The sequence below is a fragment of the Lytechinus variegatus genome, chromosome 9, assembly GCF_018143015.1.
Source record: "Lytechinus variegatus isolate NC3 chromosome 9, Lvar_3.0, whole genome shotgun sequence".
NCBI lineage: Eukaryota > Metazoa > Echinodermata > Echinoidea > Temnopleuroida > Toxopneustidae > Lytechinus > Lytechinus variegatus.
The window spans coordinates 10,573,521-10,587,966 of NC_054748.1; the positions used below are offsets into that span (position 1 = coordinate 10,573,521).

General features: G+C 34.8%; 1 protein-coding gene across 1 annotated transcript in view; it reads right to left on the bottom strand.

Annotated features, from left to right (window-relative positions):
* Positions 1 to 3,237: 3,237 nt before the first annotated feature.
* Positions 3,238 to 14,446, bottom strand: part of LOC121421161 (low affinity vacuolar monovalent cation/H(+) antiporter-like) — a 32,874-nt gene continuing 21,665 nt past the window's right edge. Inside the window, exons 14-20 of the mRNA XM_041615820.1 lie at positions 13,731 to 13,796; positions 11,659 to 11,815; positions 10,914 to 11,062; positions 9,291 to 9,385; positions 8,462 to 8,540; positions 3,790 to 3,898; positions 3,238 to 3,442 (exon numbers count right to left, since the gene is read on the bottom strand). Of these exons, the coding sequence (XP_041471754.1) occupies positions 3,351 to 3,442; positions 3,790 to 3,898; positions 8,462 to 8,540; positions 9,291 to 9,385; positions 10,914 to 11,062; positions 11,659 to 11,815; positions 13,731 to 13,796 (747 nt within the window). The 3' untranslated portion in view covers positions 3,238 to 3,350. The remainder of the gene's footprint in view (positions 3,443 to 3,789; positions 3,899 to 8,461; positions 8,541 to 9,290; positions 9,386 to 10,913; positions 11,063 to 11,658; positions 11,816 to 13,730; positions 13,797 to 14,446) is intronic.

Below are 14,446 nucleotides of genomic sequence, written 5' to 3' on the forward strand. Positions count from 1 at the left end.
ATAAAGAATTAAACATACATGTAAATAACACCACTCTGGCAAAATAAGAAGTCCTGATATACATATATGCATATATATATATATGGTTAAATGTAAATGTGTCCCTTAAAATCACTACTTGATTTAATACAAACACACTGATTGCATTATAGAACAAAGAATGATTTGAATATTTAAAAATATAAATTACTAACTCATTAATGACTAATGATCATATGCTAATATTAGTTGTCACATATCTCCTGAAAATCTCTTCATGACTGAAATTCACCCAAAAAATAAAATATCTGGTATTGACATTACTATACAGACCACTAATACTGTATTTCAGGCTCAAACTTTCATACTCATTATCATACAAATCTTATACCTATCATATACAAGTATGCTTCTGAAAATAATTTAAATGTGTGAATTTCAAAATACAAACTGTAAACCGAGTTATTTCTGTGATTTATTAAGTTTTGAATACACAGGCATGAAGCCTACTGCACATCAATCATATTCAGTAATGAAACATAATTTTCTTTAAGAACTAATAAGGATAAAGATATATTTGGTTTAATATGAAACCTGACAATTAAATAACACTGATTCTCATTCAAGCACTTAAACTGAAGATGCAACAGAACACTATACATAATTACACAGTAATTGCACTGTTCAATTATACATGTACATTAAAACATGTACATGTAAATAATTCACATATAATAATCCTAGAATGTTACATTGAATCTTCTGACCTTTAATAGGCAAGACATTTCACATGTGATTTTCAAGGATCTCTTTTCATAAAACAGAACAAAATATATTTGAGTGGGCATGATCTTTCCCTTCCCCTATGCAAAGCCAAATCACACAAATTCAAAGCACAGTTTAACAGCAAGAAATTTCAGCACACATGTAATTAAAAAACATGTCCAACTCTTTCAGTCTGTAAACAACACGGGCGGAAATCCCAGGGGGACAGGGGATGTGTCCCCCCCCCCTACTAAAAATAGTAGGGGGGACACAATATCAAATGTCCCCCTGCTATTTCTGGTCTTTTATGACGGTAAAAATTCATCATTCAAATTCGAAATAAAACATGTATTGTAGGACGAGACGACCCTACTTTTGGGATAATGACCTATTTTTGTGCTTGTCAAATTTATTTCTGTAGAAATGACCTGAAATTTGGGGTGATAATCTTTTTTTTTTGCTTGTTAAATTTTCCAGTCCCTTGTCCCCCCTACCTTTTGGGATAGATTTCCGCCCCTGAACAACATACAACACAAGTTTAAAGAGCCCAATGATTGGAGGGGCACATGACAAAAGTCCCGAGCAATTGATGTAATCAACAAGTGTATTTGATCTTTGATCCCAAAGCAAAGCAAAAATAAAATATACGTCATGTAGATTCATGCATTCAAAATGCGCAAGAACGATTACACAAATAAAAATTAAATCTCTAACAAAAGAAATTCACAAAGCTAGAAATATCTGTAGTTCATATGGCAGTAACTCTCTCAATATATTTTGAGCACCAAACTGGCGTTATATAATACAAATCATTTAGACTATCTGAAGTTTTGTGTGAAACAAAACAAATTACCCAAAAATAATTGAAAAAAAAAATATGCTGAAATAAGTTTCAAGGTATATTTCCAATACATCTTTACTGGGAAAATAACACTGTAGATGATCAGATACATGTCTGCATACTGTACAATCAAACATGGTTAGGGTTGATATTCAGCATTAGTGATTAAAAGAGATAATAGCAGAATGTGTTTATGAAGGGACTTTCTATCTCTATAGAATCAAAATATTTATATCTAGCACAGTGTTTGCTGAACTATGTGTATTGACTGACCTTCTTCGACACCATCACATCATAAGAATGTCAGCTGGCTATTCAGCCTGTCTGAGAGATCGCATCATTTCAAATGTCAATGATGTAACAGTGCATTATTACATGAATAATGATGTCATGCCATGAGAAATTTCTCTACGGTTATTTTGAATATCCACATCATTCAAATCAATGTAGGATATGATACAAGTAATGCACGTAAGCACGAGAATAATGAATGATATGCGAGAAGAGCCAATGGATATACTGCAATGAGGAGCGTTGTGGCCCAGTGGATTAGTCTTCGGACTCTGAAACAGAGGGTCGTTGGTTCGAATCCCAGCCATGGCGTAATTTCCTTCAGCAAGAAATTTATCCACATTGTGCTGCACTCGACCCAGGTGAGGTGAATGGGTACACGGTAGGAAGAAATTCCTCGAATGCTCGAGCGCCAGATCAAGGTAGCCGTGCTAAAGCCGGGGTAATAATAGCAGGGCCCGCTGGGAGAACAGTTTTCGGAACTGAAGTGGCTACCCTGGGTAAATATGCCGCTATTATTATTATTATTATTAATGAGGTCCGCAGGACCGAGTGCGGTATATATCCATATGGCGAGTCAAGCACAGAGTTCATTATTTGGCCCTGCAAGCATGCACTCCCCCAGGTTACTGAGTTGCCCGAATGCTATATTTGATGTAAATTCTAGATAATTCCAGACATCCCACTATCCTGCACTCTGACATCAGAGTGGGATAGTACAACATTGTATAGTATATACTTCAACAGAAGAATATACCACTGTATATCTCTTGATTATTGACATGCTTTAATAGTAAATATTACATAGGTTATGTAGATTCAAATCAGTGATAGGTCAATACGCCATCACGTGACCATAGCTGCGAGGATCGCATTTGTTATATTCTAGGTTTTGACGTCACCTAATGGAATATACTGCGTTGTATTTTCAATTGCGGAGTTATATTCACTAAGGTGACATCACTCGCTAGTTGCGTAACAAGGTAGTTTAATTGATGTGTACGCGCTAGTGTTAACGCGTCAATTGCATGAAGAACGTGCTTGATGTATTTTCAACAAAAAAATCTATTATGACGTAGATGGATCAGAGCTGTAGCAAGAATTTTGGGTCTAAGCCAGATGACGAATGCAATTTCTGATGGCGAATCCACATATACTATATAATATAACAGATATTGCCTGGTCTATCGTTTTAATAAATAACATTTCAACTCCCCTCCGGAGCTATATTTTCCCTCAGGGTAATATTTTCCCTCAGCGCTGCGCGCTTCGGACAAAATATAATCCCTTGGGAAAAATATAATTCCGTCGGGGAGAGGAAATGTTATATTCAAACTCTAGGTAGGCAATATCTGTATATTATTAAAGCTAGCCTGTGTCAAAATTTTGTTCATTTTGACTAAGTGGAATTTGTGTAGTGAACTTGTGAAGTTTTCAAAGATTCTTTTGGAACCCAGTTTATTATCCCACTGTACTATCCAAGTATGCTGCAGTCCGTCTTGGCTGAATCACCGGCGAAAAAGAACATAGCAAGAAGAAAGAAATAGATGATACACAGCATACAACCTAGACAAACAAAACAACAAAATAATTGATTAATGATAATAATAAAACGTATTTGTATAGCACAAAATACATAGGCAAAATTGCGTGTCTCTAAGCACTTTTTACAAGTGGAGATGGAGAGGAGAGCACTGGGTTCCTAGTTGTTTACAAAATGCTAAATAAATGTGTATCTCAAGCATTATAGGCCTACTAAATCCTTTCTTTTTGGTAATAGTTTAGGCATTATGCAGATGAATATTGAGGAACAGGATTATGAAACTGCACTTCAAAAGCAGAGAGGTGGTTGCACTCTAACAGGGGTTTGACGTAATGTGGTACAAGTAAATTTTCCCAGCTAATATATTTACCTTGGAAGTAATCTGACTTTCCATCCACAAAGATGTAATTAATGATGATAACACTGATGATGACAGACCAAAGATGAAGATCATTGAAGACAAGGTTAAATCCAAGATTCTAAAGAAAAACAGAAAACTTCAGTATTGTCATTCTATGAAATAATATAATAATATTATATAGGCTATTTATATTGCGCACATATCCACCTTGTTAGGTGCTCAAGGCGCTCCTATATTACCCGGCTAAGCTAGGCGTTCATAGCGCACACAGCTTCTTAAGGAATTACTTCCTACCGGTACCCATTTACATCACCTGGGTTGAGTGCAGCACATCGTGGATCAGTTTCTTGCTGAAGGAAATTTCGCCATGGCTGGGATTCGAACCGATGACACTCTGTTTTAAAGTCCAAAGACTAATAGTAGACCGGCCAAACCTCAAAAAGTGCTCTAGATAAGGATTCGCAGCAAAATTTGTTAATGCTTGGCATCCCAGCTAATAGTCTTGCAAAAATACCCAGGAATAGCGTACGGCCGGATGCCAAGCGCAATTTTGCGTGAAAGTGTCATTTTTAGCGTAAAATCTGAAAGACTGTCAAAAATCACGCATTTTGATATTTTGACGGATTATCATCATATTTTTGATTATCTTTGATATGAAATTATTTTTATTCAGAATTTCAAATTATAAGTCTACTAAATATGCATTTCAAATTTGAATATTACACATACATATATGGCACAGGGAAACATAAAACAGCGATTTCCTCGAAATAAAAGTTTGTGAAAACTATCAATAGTTTGAAGTTTTGTTACGCAACATAAATTCTTCGATTTAAATGCGTTTATCCATCGAATGTATAGTAAATGTCCTAGTGCCACAAATATTAAAAGAATTTTCAAGAAAGATGGTAGATATCTCATTTTATGTTATCCGAAAGGATATAATGTGCATTTTACCATGTGCGCATTTTGAAAGAAAAATGGAAAATACCGTACATTATGTACATAATTACATGTATAAGTACATACTAAAGCGAGTTTTTATTTACATGTAAAAGTCCATAATAAAGCGAGTTTTTAATTAGATAGCACAATTTGTCAATTCCTTGCATCCCAGCTAAAAGTCTTGCGGAAATACTGAGGAATAGCGTACGGGTGATGCCAAGTGCTCTTTTGCGTGAAAGTATCATTTTTAGCGTAAAATCTGAAAGACTGTCGAAAATCACGCATTTTACTATTTTGACTAATTATCATCATATTTTTGATTATCTTTGATATGGAATTGTTTTTATTCAGAGTTTCAAATTATTAGTCTACTAAATATGCATTTCAATTTGGAATATTACACACACATATATGGCAATATGACACAAAATATTGTGATTTACTCGAAATAAGTTTGTGAACACTATCAATAGCTCTTAGTTTTTTTACAACTCAAATTCTTCGATTTAAATTGGTTCATCTATTGAATATCGTTCGTTTCTAATGTCACAAATATCAAAATAATTTTTTTAAGTAAGGTGGAAGAGATATTTTCCGAAACGGGACATGCAAAATTTATCGGGGAGGGGGGGGGGGCATTTTGAGTGTAAAATTGAAGATACTGTAAATTATAAACATAATTACATGAATAAGTACTTTAAAGGACAAGTCCACCCCAACAAAAACTTGATTTGAATAAAGAGAAAAATTCAACAAGCATAAAACTGAAAAAATCATCAAAATCGGATGTAAAATAAGAAAGTTATGACATTTTAAAGTTTCGCTTTATTTCACAAAACAGTTATATGCACATCTCGGTCATTATGCAAAGAGGGAACTGATGACATCACTCACTCACTATTTCTTTTGTTTTTTATTTTATGAAATATTTTCATTTTCTCGTCATTGTCATGTGAAATGAAGTTTCATTCTTCCCTGAACCTGTGGAATTCCATTATCTTAACATTTTGTGGTTCAGGCAAGGAGGTCATAATCGTCAAAGTCGTAAAAATTGAAATATTGTATAATGTAAACAATAGAAAACAAAAGAAATAGTGAGTGAGTGACATCATCAACTCTCTCATTTGGATGTATCTGGCTCGTTCATATAACTATTTTCTTAAAAATAAGCGAAACTTTGAAATGTCATGATAACTTTCTTATTTTACATCCGATTTTGATGAAATTTTCAGCATTGTGCTTGTCTGATTTTTCTCTATTGATTCAAATCAACAATTTTTTTGAGGTGGACTTGACCTTTAAAAGGTCATTAAAATTAAAGTGTCATTAATTTTTTTCTATACGTTCAAAGTTATAATGAAATTTTGAAAAATGAACTTTGGTTAAGATTTCAAGGTTGATATGACGCTGTTAAATCAAAACTACCGTCACCTCCACCGGAGAAGTGGCTCCTTTAGTCCTGCTCTGCAATGCCGACGAGACAAAAAATAGGTACTGCCGTGCAACGGCCATTTTTTTTTAATATACTTTGATAATCAAATAACTGAAGTAAAATGTAGATTGACAGAGTGGTTTAAAAATGCTAATTCAATCGCTTTATTCATACATGTATGTTTTCTATGATTTTGGATATAGATATTCCTGTAAAATTAATGCTGCCATGGTAACGGCAAATTAAATATCAGACCTATTTCTGAATATCGCCACAGGTAGATTTAAGTTCAGCACCAATTCATTCGTGGAAATAGCAAGAAGATCGAACCCTACAAAAGCAAACATAATCCTATATAATATCATGACGAGTATCGCACTGATATAAGATATGTGCAATATCGATGTAATATTGTGCGCTGTTTATTTTTTTATCAGAAATGCACATCTGATAAAATAATGTGCATCGTTATATTTCGCATATATAACATAAAATGATATATATCTTGCATCTTATTTCAGTATTTGTTTTCACTATATGTGACATGACAACAATTATTAAGTATTTATTCGGTTAGCACTAAATCTTGACGAAATTGAGCTGCGGAACACAAACATTATACCATTAATAATTTTTACAAACCTCTATTTTGAGTAAATCGCGGTTTTATATTTCCCTGTGCCATATGTGTGTGTGTAATATTCAAATTTGAAATGCATATTTAGTAGACTTATAATTTGAAATTCTGAATAAAGATAATTTCATATCAAAGATAATCAAAAATATGATGATAATCCGTCAAAATATTAAAATGCGTGATTTTCGACAGTCTTTCAGATTTTACGCTAAAAATGACACTTTCACGCAAAAGTGCACTTGGCATCCGCCCGTTCGCTATTCCTCAGTATTTCCGCAAGACTTTTAGCTGGGATGCAAGGAATTGACAAATTGTGCTATCCAATTAAAAACTCGCTTTATTATGGACTTTTACATGTAAATAAAAACTCGCTTTAGTATGTACTTATATACATGTAATTATGTACATAATGTACGGTATTTTCCATTTTTCTTTCAAAATGCGCACATGGTAAAATGCACATTGTATCCTTTCGGATAACATAAAATGAGATATCTACCATCTTTCTTGAAAATTCTTTTAATATTTGTGGCACTAGGACATTTACTATACATTCGATGGATAAACGCATTTAAATCGAAGAATTTATGTTGCGTAAAAAAACTTCAAACTATTGATAGTTTTCACAAACTTTTATTTCGAGGAAATCGCTGTTTTATGTTTCCCTGTGCTATATGTGTGTGTGTAATATTCAAATTTGAAATGCATATTTAGTAGACTTATAATTTGAAATTCTGAATAAAAATAATTTCATATCAAAGATAATAAAAATATGATGATAAGCCGTCAAAATATCAAAATGCGTGATTTTTGACAGTCTTTCAGATTTTACGCTAAAAATGACACTTTCACGCAAAATTGCGCTTGGCATCCGCCGTACGCTATTCCTGGGCATTTTTGCAAAACTTTTAGCTGGGATGCCAAGCATTAGCAAGCATTAACAAATTTTGCCGTCCAAAGTATAAAAAATCGTTTTGGCCGGTCTACTATAATCCACTGCGCCACAACGCTCCACAAATAACACTATTTGTATCACTATTACCTCTCATCCTCATATCCTTTTAATTCACTTCAGAAACTAAACCCATCATTGATAAACAATATTAAATAAGCAAGAAATCAAAGTAAAGATAAGAGAAGAATCTATAAAACCTACTTTTCAATTTTCAAGTGTGTTCCGATTTTTTCCAACAAAGGGAATGCTTAAGTTTGTTGCAGGGAATTTGAACATGGCCAAATATAATTCTTGAAATCACTCCATTTGTTTGGAAGCAGAAAAACACATCATTTCTTATAGCAATCTACACATTGGAAAAACTCATAGATTTTTCACAGATACACATATGCATTAGATGATCCATAAATGATCAGAACATACTAAGATAATTATTTTTGCAATCATTCCATTTGTTTGAAAGCAGACATAGCATTCTCTATATTGAAAAAAAAATCTAAAATCTTTCCAGATACACAATTATAGATGATGAATAAATTGATACAAAACTGAAATTCGCTTGGAGACCATTTCATGAAACAACAAGTCAGTGATTTATGCTTGCTATTTGTTATAAGCTACTAAAATTCTTGCACCTGATTGGCTGATTTGTCAGTGAAAATAATGACTTTCTGTTTTATGAAATGCTCCCAATTCTTATGGAGATACTTACCACTATAGCATCTACTAGAACTAATACAGGTATCTGAAGAAGACACACTTGAACAGCTACAGAACATCCTATCTCCAAACTGAAAAAAAATGAAAATTTCACATAATGATATACATTGTATTACATTTCATTCAACAAAGGTCTATTTGCTTCCTTCTCAATTCATTTCAGAGGATTGGAACGTTGTGGCCCAGTGGATAAGTCTCCGGACTTTGAAACAGAGGGTCGTGGGTTCAAATCCCAGCAAATGCGTAATTTCCTTCAGCAAGAAATTTATCCACATTGTGCTGCACTCAACTCAGGTGAGGTGAATGGGTACCTGGCAGGAATTTATTCATTGAAATGCCATAGCACTGTAAAAGTCCGCGGGCTGAAGCTAGGGTAATAATATCCAAGTCCTTTGGAAGCGCATAGAGACGTTATTTATAATGTGTTTTGCGCTGAACAAGAACTGACTATTATTTTTATTATTTGATTGGTTTATTTAATCTGTATATAAATGCAACTATGTTTATCGATTATGTTTATTAGGTTAGTAATGTGGAACTAATTTGAAAAACTATGCTCATCTCAAAACCATCAACAGTCAATAGAACTTCTCACCAGTAACAGCCATTAGTAAATTTAGCTTTAGCAAAAATAAATGACTGTTCATGTGACATATTTCAGCTAATCGTTTGATTGGGATCCATACTGCCATTTCAAAACCACTATTCCTTTTCCATTTCCTTTCCCTTTGTTTTTATTACTGATATTTATCTGTCTACATAAAAAATAATTGAATTATTTTTTTCTTAAACCTTTTCTTTTGTAAGAAAAAAAAACTTACCTCAGATTAATATTATTCTTCAGGGCAAACTGGATACCATTAATTATTTCAGGTAAGTCTGGAACAACAGCTAATAAAGTTACTCCAATGAATACCTAATATCAAGAAAATTTACAATGTAAATAATAACAATGTGCCTCGGAATAGAATATTTCTAGATAGATAGATTATTATTAGAAGGACTAAAAGTACTCTCACATTCATTACTCTGTATTAATACACAAATTCAATGCTCATTCATGCAAATTTGATCAACAATTAAAAAAAAGTTAGCATAGGAATAATAACAATTAGGAACACAATGTCATTTTGCACTGGTACAGTCATGAAAGAAAAGATGAATATTTTACAGGTTTATTACCATTCTTTGCCATAATATGCAATTGCAGGAGCTGTATAATCATGATTTACTTTTTTTTTGGCAAATTTAAAATACATCTAAAAATCTTAAAGTGCATTTAACAAATTCATATGAAGATGAAATCTGAATAAAATTGGACTAAATGGCTCACAACCAATTGAAACAAACATTTGAAAATACTTGAAAAAAAATTGTACTGTGTTGATTACAGCTCATTAACATATGATTGGATATTATATGAGATAATAGGAAGAAATAAACAGAACAGGTGGGTGTTCATAAAGCTGTTCGTGAGTTAAGAACGACTGCTGAACCTTTCCTACGTGCAAAATAATCACCAATGAACATAACCCTATCTAGGCCGGGGGGGGGGGGGGGCCTCGGAGGCCCCCCCTCAACGAATTGCGTGATTTTCGCCGTGCGAAATTTTTTGACCGCGCCGCTCGCTGAGTTTTTACTTTCAAGTCTTGCGCAACTTTTGAGACCAATTTCACGTCACCCGGGTACGTGGTTCTGGAATTACGCAACATTATGTAAGTGCATGTCAGACCGAAAATTGCTCAAAAACGTGATTTCGTGTACAAAGTCAATGCAAATTGTGTTTTCAACCAAACTTCATAAATGTATGATTATTTTTAGTTTTGCTAGTCTAAATTTATTCATGTTATGATTTTTATGATCACAGAGGTGTCCCCAACAAATTTCATTGAAAAAACAATGAAAAACAAAAGGTCAAAAAACAAAGAAATACATAAGAAATTGCAAAAAACAATATAATACATAAGAAAATGATTTGATATCACAATTTTTTTCATGTATTCTTGCTAGGACACCACAAAGAGTTTCTATACCAAAAATTAGTACATTTGGAGCTTTATTTAGGGAGTTAGAGGAAAAAGTATGATTTCGCATACTAATTACGCATAAATTAGCATAATCACTTAATAGCGATTCGCATGAAATAAATTACTATACAATCTTGTAGATTATGTCCCAGACAACATGCGTGCCAATTTTCGGCGCGATCGTTCGGTCGACGGCCGAGATCTTAGGGGGGGGCCTGGGAGGCCCCCCCCCCCGGCCATAGGAACTCCCAAAATACCCCGGCCTAGATAGGGTTAATGGTGAGTATCATTTCCCACAAGAAAGGATCACAGTCATTCTTAACTTACGAACAGCTTTATGAAACGGCCCCCAGACGATTAGCAAGTCAAAAGGTTACTCTGTTTATTGACTACGAACTTTATTTTATGAATTCTTACAGGTTTTATGACAGTTGAACTGGACAAAATGGGCTGTAAATTCTGCACCACTACCTCTGCACTCAGGGACATCAGTGCTACAGCTATCAGTAGGATAACTGTACTCTTTATCCTACCCCAATGAACATCAGGTTTACTGTGTGGGTTCGCTGCAAGATGGAGAACATTGTAAGAGTTGGACATTACTAACAATAACATTTGTTTGTTTTATTTCCAGACAAAATTCATAAATAAAATACAGGCAAGTCAAGAAAATATTGACAAAATCAGAACTGCTGTGGAGTTGCTGCAAGACAGCTGTAAGTACAACGCAATGTCCCGCATTAAACTATTGCGGAGTCACACCTCCTTGAATAAACACTGCATCAAACAAACCACTGATTGCCCAACCTCAGCTCCGCAGCTTCTCTGGAGCTGCTGCTGGATGTTGGCAGTATGAAGATGCTTTTATAGATTGAAATGGTTGGGCATAGACGTACAGAGATCATTTACATCATAAGAGGATGGATGGATTGATGGAGATAAATAGATCTATACACATTCACGTAGGTAATTCTACCAGAGCAAACTATCCAAGTTCTGCAGAAGCTACAATAGATGGAACTTTAATTTTGAATCCATTCATCCTTATTATACAAAAATATCAAGTCTATTTTTGAAATACAATGGATTGTTGACAGAGAAGGAAAGGTGGATATAGAAAGATGAAGATAGAATAAGAAAATTATACATCAAAAAAACCTACCTTGAGGTGTCCCTGAATGTGAACTGCTCCCCTGAATAATATGTGCGTGAGTCTTGAGAGAGAATATGAGACCGATCACATAGGCCAAGAAGAGCAAGATAACACAGACATAGACTAACGGACGTAACTTATGGTTCAAGAAATGATCGTCGTCGGTCTTTAAGAAACAAAGAAAAAAATAACTGTAGTAATTTACATTATAGACCAATATGGTTTTTCTGTTGTTCATTACATCACGTTCTAACTGGAAGGTACATGTACATATCAAATCATAAATTAGTTGCTAATTCATTTCATTTACAAAATAAATGATAAAAATGAGAAAAAGAAATACACCATGTACTAATGTTTCCCAGTGGGTGTTTCATAAAGCTGTTCGTAAGACTTTAAGAACAACTGGTGACCCTTTCTTACGCGCTAAATAATCACCAATGAACATATAATGGTGAACGTCATTTACGACAAGAAAGGATCACCAGTCGTTCTTAAAGTCACTCTTAACTTACAAACAGCTTTATGAAACGGTGCTCTGTTGTTTTTTTTCTTATTATTTATGTTTCATGAACATGGGCACATGCTGGTTGGAACTCATAATGCGTAATAGCACTTCCATTCATTCAATGTATAATAAAAGAGTGGTACAAACAGATGCTCAGTCAAATGTGTCATTGCCAAGAATTAACATGTGTCTAGTCAGGAACCTTAGACTAATTGGCAACACCAGGGCCCGGTTGCATAAAATGGTAAAATGGTAACTTGCATGAAATCCTTGATTTTGATTGGCTGTTGATCACCGTTACCATGGTAGTTACCATTGGATGGCAAAGTTACTGTAAAAGTATTTTTTGTGCAACAGTCCCAGTTGAAATTATGGATACAAGTATTTTGACAGACCTGTAGAAATCATGCAATATATTAATAATCATCACTGCAAAAGTCACATAAGTCACTACAATTACTACATGTATTCATCATTTTAGTTTCAAATCTATAATTCTGAAGTTATGTATTGCATGTATCCTACTTCAATTGTTTATTTATATGATACTTGTTTGGACTTTGCATATTCCTGTTATGGATAAGAGCAAGTGAAACTAAAACTTGTGAAGCAAGGAAGATATCCACTTTGGTGGTTTTACAAACCATGCTTTTTTCACTTAAAGTTTGGTCCCACTGCACTTATGCACTTATGGATGCAGAGATGATTTAAAACCGAAAAGAATCTTGCCATCCGTTGGAAAGCGTTATGTACCCGTTGTGAACTCTTTACATCCGTATTTCATACTCTCTATATCCATCGAGCATCTGTCCACTGTGTGTTCATTGTTCGCCCATTTTTTCCATGGTCTGGAGCGGATGAAAATGGATGGAGCCACCCCGAAATTTTGTGTGTCCACTGTATCCGTCATGAGTACGTTTTGTGTCCGTTGGCCGGTGGGACCCGGGCGGTGTTTCACAAAGATTTAAGTATGACTTAGAGTCGCACTTAAATGCCGAGTTGCGTACGGTATAAAAGGCTTGACCACATTGGTCAGATCGTGCCATGAAGACGAGTACTACTATGTATCTATCAATAAGATCGCGCATTGTATATCATGTACGCGTCGGCATTTAAGTGCGACTTAAGTCATACTTAAATCTTTGTGAAACACCCCCTAGGCCTTTACTTTGCTTATTTCAAATCACAGCGAGTCCTTCTTTTGTACATAGTATTTACTACCAATGTAAACAAAACCAAAATGAACCAATATTTCAGGGGGGATTTGTCCAAATCAGATAAAATCCAATCTTATCTTGAAAAGTTAACGATTCTTGAATTCATTTATAAGACCAGAGCTGCCAACCTGAATATGATCATTTCAGTATTATAAAAGCTGATAATCAGTATTTTGGTGAGGAAATCAGTATTTTTTAAAGAAATACCATAGAACACTACATAAAACTGGAACTTCAGAAATCAGTATTTTGCATGAAACCATCCGTATTCTTCTCATTTTTCATTACTAAATACAGAAAATCTGTACTACTTGGCAGCTCTGTAAGACAGATATATCTAAACTGAAATGACTCACTAGTTTGTAGACGTATGTACAGCCAGAGCACTTCAGTGACGTCTCGTTCGTCGAGTTATAACATGTCTGTAAAAGATCACAAAGTTAAATTATGATTCATTTCACTGTTAGGATGATTGTTTATTACAGGATGCCATATGAAAGGTTAAAGTTTGATGGGTGGTCTAATGATAGCGTGCTTAACCATGACAACAGACATCCATTCGGTGGATTCACAATATGGTGCGCTATCTATCGGTTGCAGCGGACAGGCTGAAATTCGCAATGCATCTTGGGAAAAAGTCAACTTAATAATAATAATAACGTTTTATTTACCCAGGGTAGCCACTTCAATTAGGAAACTGCTCTACCAGCGGGCCCTGCATAACATAACATGTTATTATTACCCTTCTCCAGTCTAAATGCTGAGCGCCTAGCAAGAAGGCAGAAGGTCCCATTTTTATAAGTCTTTGGTATGACTCGGCCGAGGATCGAACCTACGACCTCCCGTTCATGAGGCGGACGCTCTACCGCTGAGCCACCATGACCGGTTAGTTCTCTTGCGCATGCTACAATGTAGTACCTATGGCTAGTACTAAAGTGAATGCATGCATGTGATTATTCAGCGCTGCCCGACACGGCTTGACCAGGGCTCCGTAACACAAAGGTTTGCGATGGATTGCAAATATGAAAGAAGCGCACTGATTGGTCCCTGGTCAGCATTTTACACCAAATGC